Genomic DNA, 17,533 nt, shown 5'->3' with positions numbered 1-17,533 from the left:
TTATGACTAAAGTATCATAGAAATAGAAGATGTTAACAAAGGGGGAACTAGGTTAGGAATATGCAAGGAACTCTATAGAACCATTCTAAGATCTGTAAAAGCATAGAAGCCAGTTTTAAGGGCTCCCATTGGTCATGATTTTATCAATGCACTGAATAAAATAGATACCCTTAAGTCTATGCTGATACACTAAATAGAAGCAAACACTTTGCCTTACAGTAGAATGCCAACTAATAATGTAACAGGAATGGTAGAATTTAAAAAGCCCTGTATTTAGCAATCATTATCGTAATTATTCATTTAGCAAAAAAATATCAATAGATGCTAGAACTAGTGGGTGAAAGTTGATAAGGAATGGGATATTTATTTACATTCCAAATTACCTACCACAAAAAAACCAATTTGTTAAAAAAGAGAGTGCTAAACTTGGCAGGTATCCCTTAATCAAATGAACAAAATTAACATGACTAGTAATGGAACAAATTGAATTGTGTACCACCTGATAGGAGGATTGCAAGGAACATAGCATCCCACCTGTGATATTCCTGACAAAAAATATGTTAATGGAATTTTATGATGAGGAAAAATCTGACAAATCCAAATGGAAGGACTGAAATCAAGGGTGTCAGCCATGGAAGTTAAGTAAATGCTGAAGACTGTTCCAGGTTGAAGGATATTAATGAGATAATGGCAACTAAATGTAACACATTATTATAGATTTGGATCCTTTTGCTTAGAAGGACATCATTGGGACAACTAGAAAAATCTGAATTGAGTCTTTTAATTGTATAGTAACAATGAATCAATATTAATTTTCTGATTTTGGTGATTATATTGTGGTTTTATGGGAGAATATCCTTATTCATAAGGTATCATATCCTAAAGTATTCAGAATTGATAAGGCATTTGTCAGCACCTTGCTTCCTTTTAGTTCTGGCTGGGGGTAAGGAGGACAGGAGGATATATATTTTTTAATTTTTTAATGTTTATTTATTTTTGAGAGAGTGAGAGTGCAAGCAGGGGAGGGGAAGAGAGAGAGGGAGACACAAAATCTGAAACACATTCCAGGCTATGACCTGTTAGCACACAGCCAGACATGGGGCTCAAACTCACAAACTGTGAGATCATGACCTGAGCTAAAATCAGACATGTAACCAATTGAGCCACCCAGGCACCCCAGGATATTTTTTAACATTCTTGAATCTTCTCTGCAAGTTTGAAATAATTCCACATAAAAAAAAATATCTTAAGTATTATTTTAAAAGACTCAGATCACAGATCCTTGCTGCTTAGAATCTTGCTCTTTGTGTTTGCCTCTGGGGACTTATTTTACAGCTTTACATTTTTAAAAGGTTTTTAAAATATTTTTGCTAGCATTGTCATTTATTTTGTAGCTCCCTCCCCCCAAAATTTCAGGTTATGGCAGACTGGCAGTGTCCCCTGTGTTCCATTTTCCACATATTTAGTACTAGCATTCCCTTACTTTTTCACTAGACATCACCACCAAGTTAGAGACTTCATTTCCCAAGTTCCCTTACAGCACGGTGGGGCCATGTGATTAAATTCTGGTCAATGGACCATGGACAGAAATAATGGTGCCACTTCCAATTTATACTCCTTTAAAAAATGCACACTTGTTCCCCTGCCCCTTTATTCCTACTTGCTAATTGGGAAATGTTAAGAAATGGAGCAGTTGCCTTGACCCAGTGGAGGAAACCACAGGAGAACCTAGTAGAGCCACCTACTATCTTAAGACTACTTATCTCTAGACTGTTCCTTGAGAGAAAAATACACTTCTGTCTTGGTTAAGCCACTGTTATTTGATCTCTGCTAAAGCACTATCCTAACAAAATTTAAGTACAACCTGACTTGGTGGAAAGGCAAAAGAAGGAAGAATAAAGACTCAAAATCAAAATAAAACACCTTTGATGCTGGCCAAGATAGAGTAAGCTCACCACAGGATTTCTCTCTGATCCTAAGTGAAGAGAATACAAATATCAACTATCTGAAGACACTGAAAAGTAAGCAATAGCAGAGAGATTGTGTAAGGAAGTCAAAACTTGAAGAATGACTGGCATAGTGATGAATTTACTGGTGAATTTATTCCTCCTCTTGCTTTGACCTAAGGGCAAATCTTTCTATCCAGAGAACCAGGAAAAAGGTCCCTTGTGAGCTGGACAATATGAAGAGAATGCCCTTTGTTCCTTTTTTTTGTGCCTCCTTGGCGTGCCCCAAGGCCAGCAGCAGTCATGAAGCTGTGCACGGGTGGCAGCAGCAGCAGTAGTGGTGGTGACATTGAAAACACCTAAGACCCGGAGAGACCCTGTCCTCGTGGCCAGAGAAACCAGGAAAACAGACCCCTGTGGTCAGAAGAATGGGAATAATATCTGTTATTTTATTCTGTCTTGTCCCTCACTGCTTTGCTCCAAGCTCAGCCCATTCATGTGGAACTTTGAGACATCACAACGAGCCAAAACTCTGGGAAAAAAAAAATCATGGCTTTATAGCTAGAGGACTGGGAATAGGGGACTAAAGAATGAGGGAGAATTTCTAGTAAGAGAGCTGGAGAAAGTAATCTAATTCTATGTATGAGTCAATACAAATCTCAAGTTTACTCCCCAATTGCACATGTGAAAACACAACCTTTGAGAATTGAATTGACATCATAGCTATTATCTACAGAAAGAAAGAACTTATATTCTTGGGACACCTGGGGGGTTCAGTCAGTTAAATGTCCAACTCTTGATTTCAGTTTATGAGATCAAGCTCTTCATTGGGCTCTGTGGTGACAGCATAGAGTCTGCTTGGAAACTCTCTCTCCCTCTTTCTGCCCCTCCCCTGCTCATGCTTGCTCTCTTTCTCAAAATAAATAAACTTAAAAACATTTTTTTAATGTTTATTTATTTTGACAGAGAGAGAGAGAGAGAGACAGAGCATGAGCAGGGGAGGGGCAGAGAGAGGAGACACAATCGAAGCTGGCTCCAGGCCCTGAGCTGTCACTACAGAGCCCCACGCAGGTCTCAAACTCACAGACCAGGAGATCATGACCTGAGCCAAAGTCAGATGCTCAACCAACTGAGCCACCCAGGCGCCCCTAAATAAGATAACTTAAAAACAAAAAAGGAACTTGTATTATGAACATCAAGATCTAGCTTGCGTTAAAAAAAAAAAATCAACACTTTCCAGATGATTTTAACAGGATCCAGAGTTTCACAATATTCCAAATGCCCAAGGGAGAGGGGCCAACATGGCAGAGAAGTAAGGGGATCCGTACTTCCCGTGTCTCCCAAAGAAGGGCTGAAGCCAAAGGACTTTGAACCCCAAGAGTCTGGGAGGAAAAGAGACTGAGTCTACCTGGGAGAAACTGGGACAACCTGATGGGCTATAGGTGGGTGAATGCGAAGTGGGGGAGATAAAACGGGAAGTATAGGCACAGAGGGGAGGGATCCACTTCTGTGCAGAGACAAAGAAGAGAAAGCGCAGCTGGGGAAGCATAGGACTGTATCTGGACTAGAGAAAAAAACCTCAGACCGGAAGGGAGAGAGATCCCATCTCTAACTCCAGGTTAGAGGATCTCTAACTGCAGATCCCATCTTCCGACTGGGGCTGGCTGCCCTGTTGGGTGCATCCAGGGAGGAGGGGAGCCACCTTCGGTTCAGTGGTAGATCAGGGGCACAGTCTGAAGCAGCAGAAGCAGGTCCCCTCCCCTGAAGTGCTGCAGCACAGGGCAAAACCAGCCAGGACCGCATATCGGAAGGTGCTTCCCCAGTACCGGGGAGCATGAAGTGGGAGTTTAATTCCCAGCCACGCACCGGGGCAAAGGAGTTGGCTAAGACAGATAGCCTCCTCTGCATCCACGGCACATTGAGGATGGCTCCAAAGGAGTGATTTGGGACACCCGGTTGTGGAGGAAAGAGTGGGATGTCGCATTTTTCTTGCCACCACCACCAAGGCAGGGCCTTAGGGATTGATAAGCAAGGCCCACGGTGGAGGTTGGACCAGCCTACACCCCACTGCACTGGGTAACTGCATAATCTACTGGAGCAGGATAGACACTATGGACCCAGACACCCCCCCGCCCCAGACCAGCGCTGCTTCATTGCCTGGATTAATTCTAGGACAATTCTTGCTATATAGATATATTCTCCCTTCCATTTCTCTTTCCTATCTCTTCCCTCCTGTAGGCTGGTTACTCTGGTTATTGGTTTGTTTAAACAGACATATTTAATCCATTCTCTTAATACATGTTCTACACCTCCTTCTTTACATTCCTTTCTCTCTCTCTGGAATAATCAAGCCATATAGTTTCACTGTCTGGGCAACTTTATCTTCATTTCCTTTTCCCCTTTCTCTCTCTCTGGATTAAACCTTTTAGTCTCTCTGCCTGGTCAATGTTTATTTTTTCTTTTTCCCCACCCCTGTCATTTCTCTGTTTATATGTGCTCTTCCATCAGCACCGCCTCCACCCTGTTCTTTACTTGTAGCTGGTGTTTCTGGATTTTTTGCTTTTGGATTGTTTTTAGTTTTTCTTTTTTTGTTTGTTTGTTTGTTTGTTTTATTTGTTTGTGTGTTGGCATGTTTTTATTCCTATTTGTCTGTCTGCTTCTTTTCCTTTCCAAGGCTACTTCAAGGAACAAATCAAAGCAAACCTGGTGGAGTGTCCAAAAAATTACTATGAGTAGGGAAATAAAATAACCAAAGTCACAACAACAGAGAGCAAGTAACACTCTCCAAAAAACACCTCCTGAAGGGCCAGGCCCTGGACAGTGTATTTTTTAATTTTTTTTAATGTTTTTATTTATTTTTGAGACAGAGAGACAGAGCATGAGCAGAGGAGGGGCAGAGAGAGAGGGAGACACAGAATCCGAAGGAGGCTCCAGGCTCTGAGCTGTCAGCACAGAGCCTGACACAGGGCTCGAACTCACAGACCATGAGATCATAACCTGAGCCAAAGTCGGAAGCTCAACCGACTGAGCCACCCAGGCACCTTGACCCCTGTTTAATATAGCAGTGCTCGCAGGTGCAGAGCACATAACAAGCTTTTCAAACTCATAAGGGACAGAAAACTAGCCAAAATGATGAAACAGCAGAATTCTCCTAATAGAATTCCAGGAAAAAGTCACAACCAAAGAATTGATAAAAACAGATATAAGCAACATAAATGAACAAGAATTTAGCATAATAGTCATAAAATTAATTACTTGGCTTGAAAAAAGCATAGAAGACAGCAGAGAATCTACTGCTACAGAGATCAAGGGACTAAAAAATAGTCATGATGAATTTAAAAAATGCTATAAATGAGGTGCAAAATAAAATAGAGGTGGCCATAGTGCGGATGGGAGAGGCAGAGGGAAGAATAGGTGAATTAGAAGATAAAATTATGGAAAAAGAGGAAGTTGAGAAAAAGAGATTTAAAAAATCCAAGATCATGAGGGGAGAATTAGAGAACTAAGTGATTCAATCAAATGGAACAATATCCATATCACAGGAATTCCAGAAGAAGAAAAGAGAGAGAAAGGGGCTGAACGTGTACTTGAACTAATCACGGCTGAGAACTTCCCTGATCTAGAAAATAGGCATTGAAATCCAAGAGGCACAGAGAACTCCCTTCAGACATAACTTGAATCGATCTTCTGCATGAGATATCATAGTAAAACTGGCAAACTACAAGGATAAAAAAGAATTCTGAAAGCAGCTAGGGATAAACGGGCCTTAACATGCAAAGGTAGACACATAAGGGTAGTAGCAGACCAATCTACTGAAACTTGGCAGGCCAGAAAGGAATGGCAGGAAATCTTCAATGTGATTAACAGGAAAAATATGCAGCCAAGAATCCTTTATCCAGCAAGTCTGTCATTCAGAATAGAAGGAGAGATAAAGCTTTTCCCAAACAAAAACTGAAGGAATTCATCATCACTAAACCAGGCTTACAAGAGATCCTAAGGGGGACTCTGTGAATGAAATGTTGCAAGGACCACAAAGTACCAGAGACATCACTACAAGCATGAGACCTGCAGACATCACAATGACTCTAAACCCAGATTTTTCAATAATAACACTGAATGTAAATGGACTAAATGCTCCAATTAAAAGACATAGAGTATCAGAATGCATAAAAAAAAGACCCATCTATTTTCTGTCTATAGAAGACTCGTTTTAGACCTGAGGACACCTTCAGATTGAAAGTGAGGGGACAGAGAACTATCTATCATGCTACTGGAAGTCAAAAGAAAGCTGAGGTAGCCATACTTATATCAAACAAACTAGACTTTAAATTAAAGGCTGTAACAAGAGATGAAGAAAGGCATTATATAATAATTACAGGGTCTATCCATCAGGAAGAACTAACAATTATAAATGTCTATGCACCGAATTCAGATGCACTCAAATATATAAAACAATCACAAACATAAACAATTTTATTGATAAGAATGTGTTCGATGCAGGGGACTTTAATACTCCACTTACAACGATAGACAGATCACCTAGACAGAGAATCAGTAATGAAACAATGGCCCTCAACAATACATTGGACCAGATGGACTTGACAGATATATTTAGAACTCTACATCCCAAAGCAGCAGAATATACTTTCTTCTTGAGTGCACATGGAACATTCTTCAGGATAGATCACATACTGGGCCACAAAACAACCCTCAATAAACACAAAAGAATTGAGAACATACCATGCACACTTTCAGATCACAATGCTATGAAACTTGAAATCAACCACAGGAAAAAATCTGGAAAACCTCAAAAAGCATGGAGGTCAAAGAACATCCTACTAAAGAATGAATGGGTCAACCAGGCAATTAGAGAAGAAATTTTAAAATATGTGGAAACAAATGAAAATGAAAATACAACAATCCAAACCCTTTGGAATGCAGAAAAGACAGTCCTAAGAGGAAAATACATTGCAATCCAGGCATATCTCAAGAAACAAGAAAAATGCCAAATATAAAATCTAACAGCACACCTAAAGGAACCAGAAGCAGAACAGCAAAGAAACCCCAAACCCAGCCAAAGAGGAGAAATAATAAAGATCAGAGCAGAAATAAACAATATAAAATCCAAAAAAAAAATAAATAAAATTTTGATAAACCTCTAGCCAGGCTTCTCAAAAAGACAGAGGACCCAAATTGATAAAATCATGAATACAAATGGATTTACTACAGTCAATCTCTCAGAAATACAAGCAATCATTAGGGAATACTATGAAAAATTATATGCCAACAAACTGAACAACCTGGAAGAAATGGACAAATTCCTAAATACCCACAAACTTCCAAAACTTAAATGGGAAGAAATATAAAATTTGAACAGACCCATAACTAGTGAAGAAATTGAATCAGTTATCAAAAATCTCCCAGCAAATGAGTCCTGGACCAGATGGCTTCCCTGGGGAATTCTACCAGACCTTTAAAGCAGAGTTAATACCTATTATTCTCAAGCTGTTCTAAAAAATAGAAATGGAAGGAAAACGTCTGGACTCATTCTATGAAGCCAGCATTACTTTGATTCCCAAACCAGACAGAGACCCAGCAAAAAAAGAGAACTACAGACCAATATCCCTGATGAATATGGATGCAAAAATTCTCAACAAGATACTAGCAAATAGAATTCAACAGCATATATATAAAAAGAATTATTCACCATGATCAAGTGGGATTCATTCCTGGGATGCAGGGCTGGTTCAATATTCGCAAATCAATCAATGTGATGCATCACATTCATAAAAAAAAGAACCATATGATCATGTCAATAGATGCAGAAAAAGCATATGACAAAATACAGTATCCTTTAATAAAAACCCTCAAGAAAGTCAGGACAGAAGGAACATAACTAAACATCATAAAAGCCATTTATGAAAAGCCCACAGCTAATATCATCCTCAGTGGGGAAAAACTGAGAGCTTTCCCCCTGAGATCAGGAACATGACAGGGATGTCCACTCTCCAGCTATTGTTTAACAGTGTTGGAAATTGTAGCATCGGCAATCAGACAATTAAAATGAAATAAAAGACATCCAAATTGGCAAAGATGAAGTCAAACTTTCACTTTTTGCAGATGACATGATACTCTACATGGAAAACCCAACAGACTCCACCAAAAGTCTGCTAGAACTGATACATGAAATCAGCAAAGTTGCAGGGTACAAAATCAATGTACAGAAATCGGTTGCATTTTTATACACCAATAATGAAGCAACAGAAAGAGAAATAAAGAAACTGGTCCCATTCACAATTGCACCAAGAACCATAAAATAGCTAGGAATAAACCTAACCAAAGATGTAAAAGATCTATATGCTGAAAACTATAGAAAGCTTCTGAAAGAAATTGAAGAAGACACAAAAAAATGGAAAAACATCCCATGCTCATGGATTGGAAGAATAAATATTGTTAAAATGTCAATACTACCCAAAGCAATCTACACATTCAATGCAATCCCAATCAAAATTGCACCAGCATTCTTCTTCAAGCTAGAACAAACAATCCTAAAATTTGTATGGAACCTCAAAAGATCCTGAATAGCCAGAGTAGTATTGAAAAAGAAAACCAAAGCATGAGGCATCACAATCCCAGACTTTACCTCTACTACAAAACTATAATCATCAAGACAACATGGTATTGGCACAAAAACAGACACATAGACCAATAGAATAGAATAGACAACCCAGAATTGGACCCACAAATGTATGTCCAACTAATCTTTGACAAAGCAGGAAAGAGTATCCAATGGAAAAGACTGTCTCTTTAGCAAATGGTGCTGGGAGAACTGGACAGCAACATGCAGAAGAATGAAACTAGACCACTTTCTTACGACATACACAAAAATGAAATCAAAATGGATAAAGGACCTGAATGTGAGACAGATAATGTGTGAAGATAAAAAGCTTCTGCACTGCAATGGAAACAATCAACAAAACTAAAAGGCAACTGACTGAATGGGAAAAGATATTTGCAAATGACATATAGGATAAAGGGCTAGTAACCAAAACCTATAAAGAACTCACCAAACTCAACACCTGAAAACCAAATAATCCAGTGAAGAAATGGGCAGAAGACATGAGTAGACACTTTTCTAAAGAAGACATCCAGATGGCCAACAGACACATGAAAAGATGCTCAACATCACTCCTCATCAGGGAAATACAAATCAAAACTGCAATGAGATACCACCTCATGCCAGTCAGAGTGGCTAAAATGAACAAATCAGGAGACTACAGATGCTGGCAAGGATGTGGAGAAACGGGAAGCCTCTTGCACTGTTGGTGGGAATGCAAACTGGTGCAGCCGCTCTGGAAAGCAGTATGGAGTTTCCTCAAAAAATTAAAAATAGAACTGCCATATGACCCAGCAATAGCACTGCTAGGAATTTACCCAAGGGATACAGGAGTTATGATGCATAGGGGAACATGTACCCCAATGTTTATAGCAAGGCTTTCAACAATTGCCAAATTATGGAAAGAGCCTAAATGTCCATCAACTGACGAATGGATAAAGAAGATGTGGTTTATATATATAATGGAATACTACTTGGCAATGAGAAAGAATGAAATCTGGCCATTTGCAGCAACATGGATGGAACTGGAGGGTATGATCCTAAGTGAAATAAGTCAGTCAGAGAAAGACAGATACCATATGTTTTCACTCATGTAGATCTTGAGAAACTTAACAGAAGACCATGGTGGAGGGAAAGGAGAAAAAGAAAAAGTTACAGAGAGGGAGGGAGGCAAACCATAAGAGACTCTTAGATACTGAGAACAAGCTGAGGGTTGATGGGGGGTGGGGGAAAGGGTAAAGTGGGTGATGGGCATTAAGGAGGGCACTTGTTGGGATGAGCACTGGGTATTGTATGGAGACCAGTTTGAAAATAAATTATATTTTTAAAAATGTCCAAGATACAATACAAAACTATTCAACATACCAAGAAAATGTAACTTATTTTCAAGGAAAAAGACAACAAATGCCAACCCAAGATCACCTCAATATTGAAATCCTCAGATAAAGTCCTTAAAGCAGATATTATAACCATAATCCATGAGGTAAAAGTAAAGATTATGAAATAAATGAAAAGATAGAAGTTCTCAGGAGAAACAGAAAATATTTTTTAAAAAAGGAAATTTTAGAACTGAAAAAATATAATGCAAAATTCACTGTGGATTCAACAACACAACATAGATGATGAAGAAGAGAATCTGTGAATTTGAAGATAAATTAACAGAAATTATCCCATCTGAAAAATAGAGAAAAAATGGTAAAAATAATAATTAATAAAGCCTTCAAGATCTGTGGGGATATATCAAAGGTTTAAAATACATTTCATTGGACTCCCAAAGGACAAGAGATAGGTACAGAACAAAAATGTGAATAATGGATAAATCCTTCCCAAATTTGTTAAAAGACAAACATTTAAAGAGTTGAGAAATTCAGTAAACGAAGAATAAACCCAAACACACCAAAGATATATTATAATAAAATTCTAAAAATCAAAAATAAAGAAAAAATCTTGAAAGCAGCCAGATAAAGACACATTACATAAATGGAGAACAATGATTCTGAAGGCTGAATTTTTCATCAGAAATCATGGAACCAGAAACAATAGAATGAAGTCCATTCAAAATGCTATTTCCAGCAAAATGCCCTTCAGGTACAATGGCAAAATAAAGACACTCTAGGATGAATGAAAAACAAAATATACACTGTTATACACTGAATTGTTACCCCTCCAAATTCATGTGTCCAAGTCCTAACATCCAGTGCTTCAGAATGTGACTAGACATAGGATCTTTAAAGAGGTTAAGTTAAATTAAGTTAAAATGAGGACAGTAGAGTGGGCCCTAATCCAGTAGAACTGATGTCCTTAATAAAGGAGGAAATTAGGACACAGACACAAACTCAAAGCAAGCAAAAGATAGAAAATAACAAAGAGTAGAAATCGATCACATTGAAAAAACACAAATTGAGAAAAACTAATGGAATCAAAAGCTGGTTCTTTGAAAGACCAATATATTTTTTAAAACTTCTAGCCAGACTGACCAAGAAAAAAAAGAAGACAAAAATTACTTACATTGAGAATCAAAGAGGGAATTTCACTACAAACACCACAGACATGAAAACAATAGGGAAAACTAACAATCGTATGCCCATAAATTCAACAATAGCTGAAAGTCCTTGATATGTCTTCCCAAAATTAAATTCATCATTTTAACCCTCCCAGCAAAGAAGACTCCAGGCCTGGATGGTTTCATTACTCAATTCTCCAAGTATGTAAGAAAGGACACCAATTATATACAATATCTTCCAGAAAATAGAAGAAAAGGGAACACTTCTCAACTCCTTTTATAAGGTCATCATTGCCCTGATATCAAAACTTAAGGAAAACTCTACAAAAAATAATGTTACAAAATATGATCAGAATATTACAAGAAACCCATAACAAGCCTTTAACACATGACTTGTGAAACATCCTTCTCCACATCCTATCCCGCTATAATCCTGCAAAACCAAACCTAACTAAACCCCCAAGAAAGCCTTCAGGTACATGTATACAGCTAAGACCCAAGGGAAAAATGCCAGGAACTTCAAGTATCTTACTGTATATCCCCTGATGCAGGGCTTGATGCGTGGAGTGGAGCTTGGGCTGAATTTTAGATCCCATTCACCCTGTTGTAAGCTAAACAATGGTCCCCTCAAACACCCATATCCTAATTCCTGGAACATGTGCATGTTATCTTCTATGACAATTAGGATTCTGCAAATGTAATTAAGGATCTTGAGAGGGGGGAGTTATTCTGTAGTATCAGGTGAGCCCTGAAGGTAATCACAACTGTGTTTTTTAGAGAGAGTCAGAGGGAGATTTGACTGGTGGAGAAGTGAAGGCAATGTAACAGAAGCAGAAAGACATTTGCGGATGCTACACTGCTAGCTTGGAGGATGGAGGAAAGGCCATGAGTCAAGGAATGTAAAGATGGGCTCTAGAAGCTAGAAAGGGCAAGGAAAAGGATTGTTCTCTCAGAGCCTTCAAAGGAACCAGCTCTCCCAACACTTTGACTTTAGCCCAGTGAGACTGATTTCACACTTCCGACCTCCAGAGCTGTAAAAGAATACATTTATATTGTTGTGAGCAACTAGGTTTGTGATAATCTGTCACAGCAGCAATAGAAAACTGGGAACTGGGAACCTTTGTACACAGCCCAATCTGCAGACCAAGATGGCCTGTGGGTAGTCCACTTCCCCTTCTACACACAAACTAGTAAATTAAGACACAGGCTGCAACTGGTTAGCATTTCTTCTTTCTTTATAGTTCTAAGGCCTCCCCCAGCCTGCAGCCTAGGCAGTGGGGCATATATTTTCATTTGTTCTATCTCTGGCTTCTTTCTCTCTGATCCTCACATGTATTGGAAGTAAAGTTCTTTTGGCGGGGAGGAGGCATGAGGCAAACAGCTACCTGCTTTTCTTGGGATACCTCAGAAGAAGGACATCTGGTTATGACAAGATAGGACCTAAGCATTCCTCAGTCTCCTGGCTGAATGCTATTTTAACACCATCTTAACCACTAATGAATTCTAGCAAACTACACATTACTATAAGAGCACAGTAGAGAGAATTATATTAAAAGTGTGTTTGTCATATAGAAAACGATTTACATTAGTGGATTTTTAAATCACTTTTGTCTAATCAGAATTTTTACTGAAATAAAAAAGAAATTATCAGAATGCATTGCAGATGGATGGGGTAAGCAGAGCTCTAAAAGACTTTTGTCTCAATTATATGTGTGAACACAGGTTCTGTGTTGCAATATGAAATATATATTTCTTTTAGTGAGTCTTGGAAGGGTTTGAAAAATAATGGAGCATGTGCTTTCTGATAGCTATCCCAACTTTCACCTCACTGTTCTTGTGAAAATCCAAAGAGAAAGACAAAAATAGACATAGTTCTCTAAAACTGAAAGGGCCTTTTCAAGAAGCAAAGTCCTTCACTTTACTCACTTCTGATAGCTTGAGCTCGTAATGATACTGAAGGAAAGCTATCCAGAGCAGGGGTGCTTAACTTGTGGTCCAGGTGGTCTAGGAAACCTCTGATTGCAAGCAAAATGTTGTATATGAAAAGGGACATATTTTTAGGAAAGGGTCCATATTTATCAAGGATACCCAAGAGAGTCTACAATTGTCCAAGACATTAAAAACCATTGAAACTGGGAAACTTTTGATAGGTTAAACCTTTTTAATTTTTTTTTAATGTTTATTCATTCTCGAGACACAGAGCACAAGCAGGAGAGAAGCAGAGAGAGAGGGAGTCACAGAATCTGAAGCAGGCTCCAGGCTCTGAGCTGTCAGCACAGAGCCCGATATGGGGTTCGAACCCATGAATCACAAGATCATGACCTGAGCCGAAGTCGGACGCTTAACTGACTGAGCCACCCAGGCGACCCATTGATAGGTTAAATCTTGTCTGGCAGTGCCATAATTCTGGGAATGACAGAACTTGATGATAGTAATTCAAATTGATTTAGGAAAAGACATTCTTACTGAGTCTGGCCTAATAACAGGGTTGGACTCATATAAGATTAGCAGTTTAGGTCAATTAAGAAGATATAAAATTATGAAGAATTTTTCTTAAAAAAAACTACATTCTCTATCATATGAAGTCATCTGTGTTAATTCCTGGCTGTAATAAAGTTTGAGGCTTAAAATGGTTTCATAACCTAACTCATATAACCACGTCTCCACCTTAGCCTTGATAGAACAGAAACACAGGGCCTTGACCTCTGTTGCCATGACCCCTTGTCACTCCTCACCTAGATATTTCCTATTTATCCTTACAAACTCATTTCAGGCCTCATCTTCTCCAAAAGCTTTCCCTCTCTATGCCAGGCTAAACTGACTACAGGGGCTCCACCTTGTTCTTCCATAGCCTCCAATGCACAACACTAGTAGGTATTTACCCTGTTACAAGGAGATTCTCTAGTCAAATCTCACCTCTGCACTGCATAGTAAGTGCTCTGAAGGAAGACGGGGACTGATGAGTCTTAATCTCCAGGTCATCAAAAATTAGCTGGGTGTTTGGCACACAGTAAGAGTCAGTATCACTACCAATGGCAACAAACTATAAGTTCAGATCCTACAGTAAAAAAAAACTGTCTATGAGGTTAAATCTTCTCACCTAAACCTACAAAATTGCCTGAAGTCTGTAACAAGGCAGTATATATATATATACATATATATATATATACATATATATATATATTTTTTTTTTAAATGTATTAATACAGTGGCACCTGGGTAGCTCAATGAGTTAAATGTCCAACTTTGGCTCAGGTCATGACCTCATGGTTCCTGAGTTCAAGCCGCGCATTAGGCTTTCTGCTGTCAGCACAGAGCTGGTTTCAGATCCTCTGTCCACCTCTCTCTCTGCCCCTCCCCTGCTTGTGCATGCATGCGCTAAGATAATAAAATAATAAAAAAATATATATATATAAAAATATATAATACAACACTATTATAGTAATTTGTTACATACTAGAGACAAAAAAGTACTCCAAGGGTGTTGCAGGTATGGACTTCAGGTGAGTTAGACTGTACTTTGGGAAAGCCTATCATTTTAAATATTGATTGGTGATGATTGGACATGCATGGAATGATCTTTTGAGAAAAAGCAAGTGGCAGTGTAGGAAGCTTTGGGGGAGAGGTTCCAGACAATTCCAGTCCCTAGGAAGCATACTGGCTTCCACAGAGAAAGATAACATTAGGGCCACCTGGGTGGTTCAGTCAGTTAAGCATCCAAATCTTGGTTTCAGTTCAGGTCATAATCTCGGTTGATGAGTTCAAGCCCTGCATTGGGTTCTGTGCCGACAGCACAGAGCATGCTTAAGATTCTCTCCCTCTCTCTCTTCCCCTCCCTGCTTGAGTGCTCCCTCTCTCTCAAAAATAAATTAAAAGAAAAGATAAAGACAAAATTAGCAACAAAATTTTCCTGATATTAATTTAAAAGGTACTTTCCCTTTAACCATTCAGGGCTCAAAACATTCTTATTTTGTATCTGTGGTAAAAACAATGTGTTGGATGTCTCCCCACATATACTTTTCCCCATTTTCTAAGAAAGATGAGGCAGACAGAAAGCAAATAGTCTAAGGGACTGTATTCCTAGCTTTTGTTTTTCTGATATGTAGACCCCACTCTGCTTTGTTCATTGGTTTGCCTGAGGTAGTAGGAAGGGGGAGGGGGAGCAAGGGTAAAGGATGAAAGTGCATGAACAAAGTTTTTGGTTTAAAACACGCATACCTTAACTGGAAATCAGTCCTTTAGCAGAAAGATATTCCTCTTCCACAGCACATGCAGCTCAAGCACGGAAGCAAGGAGAGAAGGCGGCGGCACCTGGCAGGCCAGCCAGGCTCCTCCCACAGCACCCAAGTAGCCCAACAATAAACCTCTAACGGAATGCTTGACCAGAAGGGCACCAAGGCAATGATATCCCCGGAGGTCCCAACAAAGCTCCAGGTGTGTCTTCAGCTAGAAAGCTCAGAAAGCGTTGCTCTGATCACCTGCGGCAAATAACCTAATCTACCTCTAGAACGTTCGCGTATGCAGTTCCTCCGGGGAGGGAGGTAAGATTTACCATTATGCACAGTCAGTCACATAGAAAATATTTATTAGGACACTATTCATTATACATGGAAAAAAGGATAAAGTTTTCCTGTCTTATCTATGCTGCTGGGTCGGCAGCAACCCTGCGGCCAGAATGAGGCTGGGTCCCGGTCCCAGCCCCCATGGCGGCAGGGTTCTGTGGGGCGGGGGAGGAAGGTAGGTGAGGAGGCCCTGCCTATGTGAATCCAACAAGGGGTTAAAAATCAGTCTACTCCTGAAAGGACCAAAAGAACACAATAACTTTTTCCCTCCAAAGTAAAAATCAGTAGTTTCGCCATCATGCCTCCAACATTTAAAAGATAAAAATTTTCCGGAGGAAAACATAGATCCAAGAGGTGGGTTTTATGAAAAGAACCACGAGCCAGGCAGGTGCTGGTTGAATGGCCACACGTTGCTCCTGCCCTTATTGTTGATGCTCCTCTGGCACTGCTTGCAGCGCAAATATCTCTCGCACTGGTCCAGGATAAAGAGCTTGTTTGCAGACCTGAGGAGAGGCAAGGACAGGCGGTCATTATTAGGGGCTCCCTGAGTCCGTGCTGGGGCCTAGCTTAGAAGCCGGTGCCGGAGAAGTGATGCAGCAGAGAAGGCACATACCTACCATCTAGGAGCTTAATGCCTGCCTGTGAGGGCCCACCTGCCATCTCTCCCGTCCACACGGCTTCCTGCAGCTCACCCCAGCTTGGCATGTTCTGCTGTTGGCATGTCTGCTATTTCCAGTAAATATAAGACTTGGTGCCTTCACAACCGTCTGACCCCAGCGCTTCTCCCCAGCCCCACCCACCTAAACCCTCAGAAAAAACATAACTTGCCCAAGACCACACAGCCAGCAAACAGGTGTCTTCAAAGCTTTGCCATGTGGATACACTTTTATCTGTCAGGCTCTCGGGGGAAAGACAGCATTGAGAGGGAGAGCAGGCCATTAAGCTGCTGGTTAAGTTAAGCCCCAGCAGACAGTTAAGAGTAGACTTACAAGGTAAGTCTAGGAGTCCAGAGCCCTCTGGATGGTTAAGGGTAGGAGAGGGGGTGGAGACAAAGAGTAGGAGGACAAAAGGGGCTCAAAGCAGAGATGAAGGGATGGCAATAATTGATTTTGCATGTCAACAATTTTTCTTGATTATGCAGGACAGTCCCTGGTGTGTTCCCCTACCCTACCAACATTTCTACATGATTGGAATTCTGTAAAAAGGAGCATCAAGAACAGCCTTACAAGGTAAAAAAACAAATAATGTTAGCAGTGTTCAGGGGGGACCTACCTGGCTTGGTTTGGTGTTGGGATGGAGTATCATGTGCTAACTGCATTCATGGGAAGTTTGTTTTTGCTTCTGCTTTGTTTTTTTTTTTAACAGCAACCAATTCCTTCTTCCTAACCTGCTCCTGCTTGAGGCCCTGCCCACAACTTGGCTTCGGTCTTCAGGTAACAGGACATGCTCTGCCATGTCCCTGCTATGTCCCTGCCATATCCTGACACTCAGGGTTGTTTCCTATGTCTCCTCTATCCTTTATCACCACGTTGGCCAAGCAATCTTCCGAAATCCAGCAAAATCTCCCCAGCATTAATGTCACTGCCTTTTACCTGCTTTTCCCCAACATTAAGAAAATGCCCTGAGGGGCGCCTGAGTGGCTCAGTCAGGTAAGCATCCAACGTCAGCTCAGGCCATGATCTCATGGTTCATGAGTTTAAGCCCCACATTAGGCTCTGCACTGGCAATGGGTTCTCTCTTTCTTCCTCCCTCTCTGCTGCTCCCCCAGTCATGCTCTCTCACTCTCTCAAAGTAAACAAATAAATAAGCTTTAAAAAAAAAAAAAAAAAGGAAAAAGCCTTGAAATCCCAGTGCCCCTTCGTCTTCTCTAAGCCAAACAACCCCACTTCTACTTTGGAACTTCATT

The 17,533-nt window shown here is 40.1% G+C and overlaps 1 protein-coding gene across 4 annotated transcripts in view; it reads right to left on the bottom strand.

Moving 5' to 3' along the window:
• Window positions 1–15,630: 15,630 nt before the first annotated feature.
• CCDC81 (coiled-coil domain containing 81) overlaps window positions 15,631–17,533 on the bottom strand; it is a 39,623-nt gene continuing 37,720 nt past the window's right edge. For all 4 annotated transcript variants that reach the window (XM_040489563.1, XM_040489566.1, XM_040489565.1 and 1 more), the window contains one exon: window positions 15,631–16,130. In XM_040489563.1, coding sequence (XP_040345497.1) covers window positions 15,989–16,130 — 142 coding nt within the window. In that variant the 3' untranslated portion in view covers window positions 15,631–15,988. The remainder of the gene's footprint in view (window positions 16,131–17,533) is intronic.

Source organism: Herpailurus yagouaroundi, unplaced genomic scaffold, assembly GCF_014898765.1.
Source record: "Herpailurus yagouaroundi ecotype Mexico unplaced genomic scaffold, PumYag 180, whole genome shotgun sequence".
Classification (NCBI taxonomy): domain Eukaryota; kingdom Metazoa; phylum Chordata; class Mammalia; order Carnivora; family Felidae; genus Herpailurus; species Herpailurus yagouaroundi.
The sequence above is the reverse complement of the archived record's forward strand: the minus strand, read 5'-3'. Positions and strand labels throughout refer to the sequence as shown.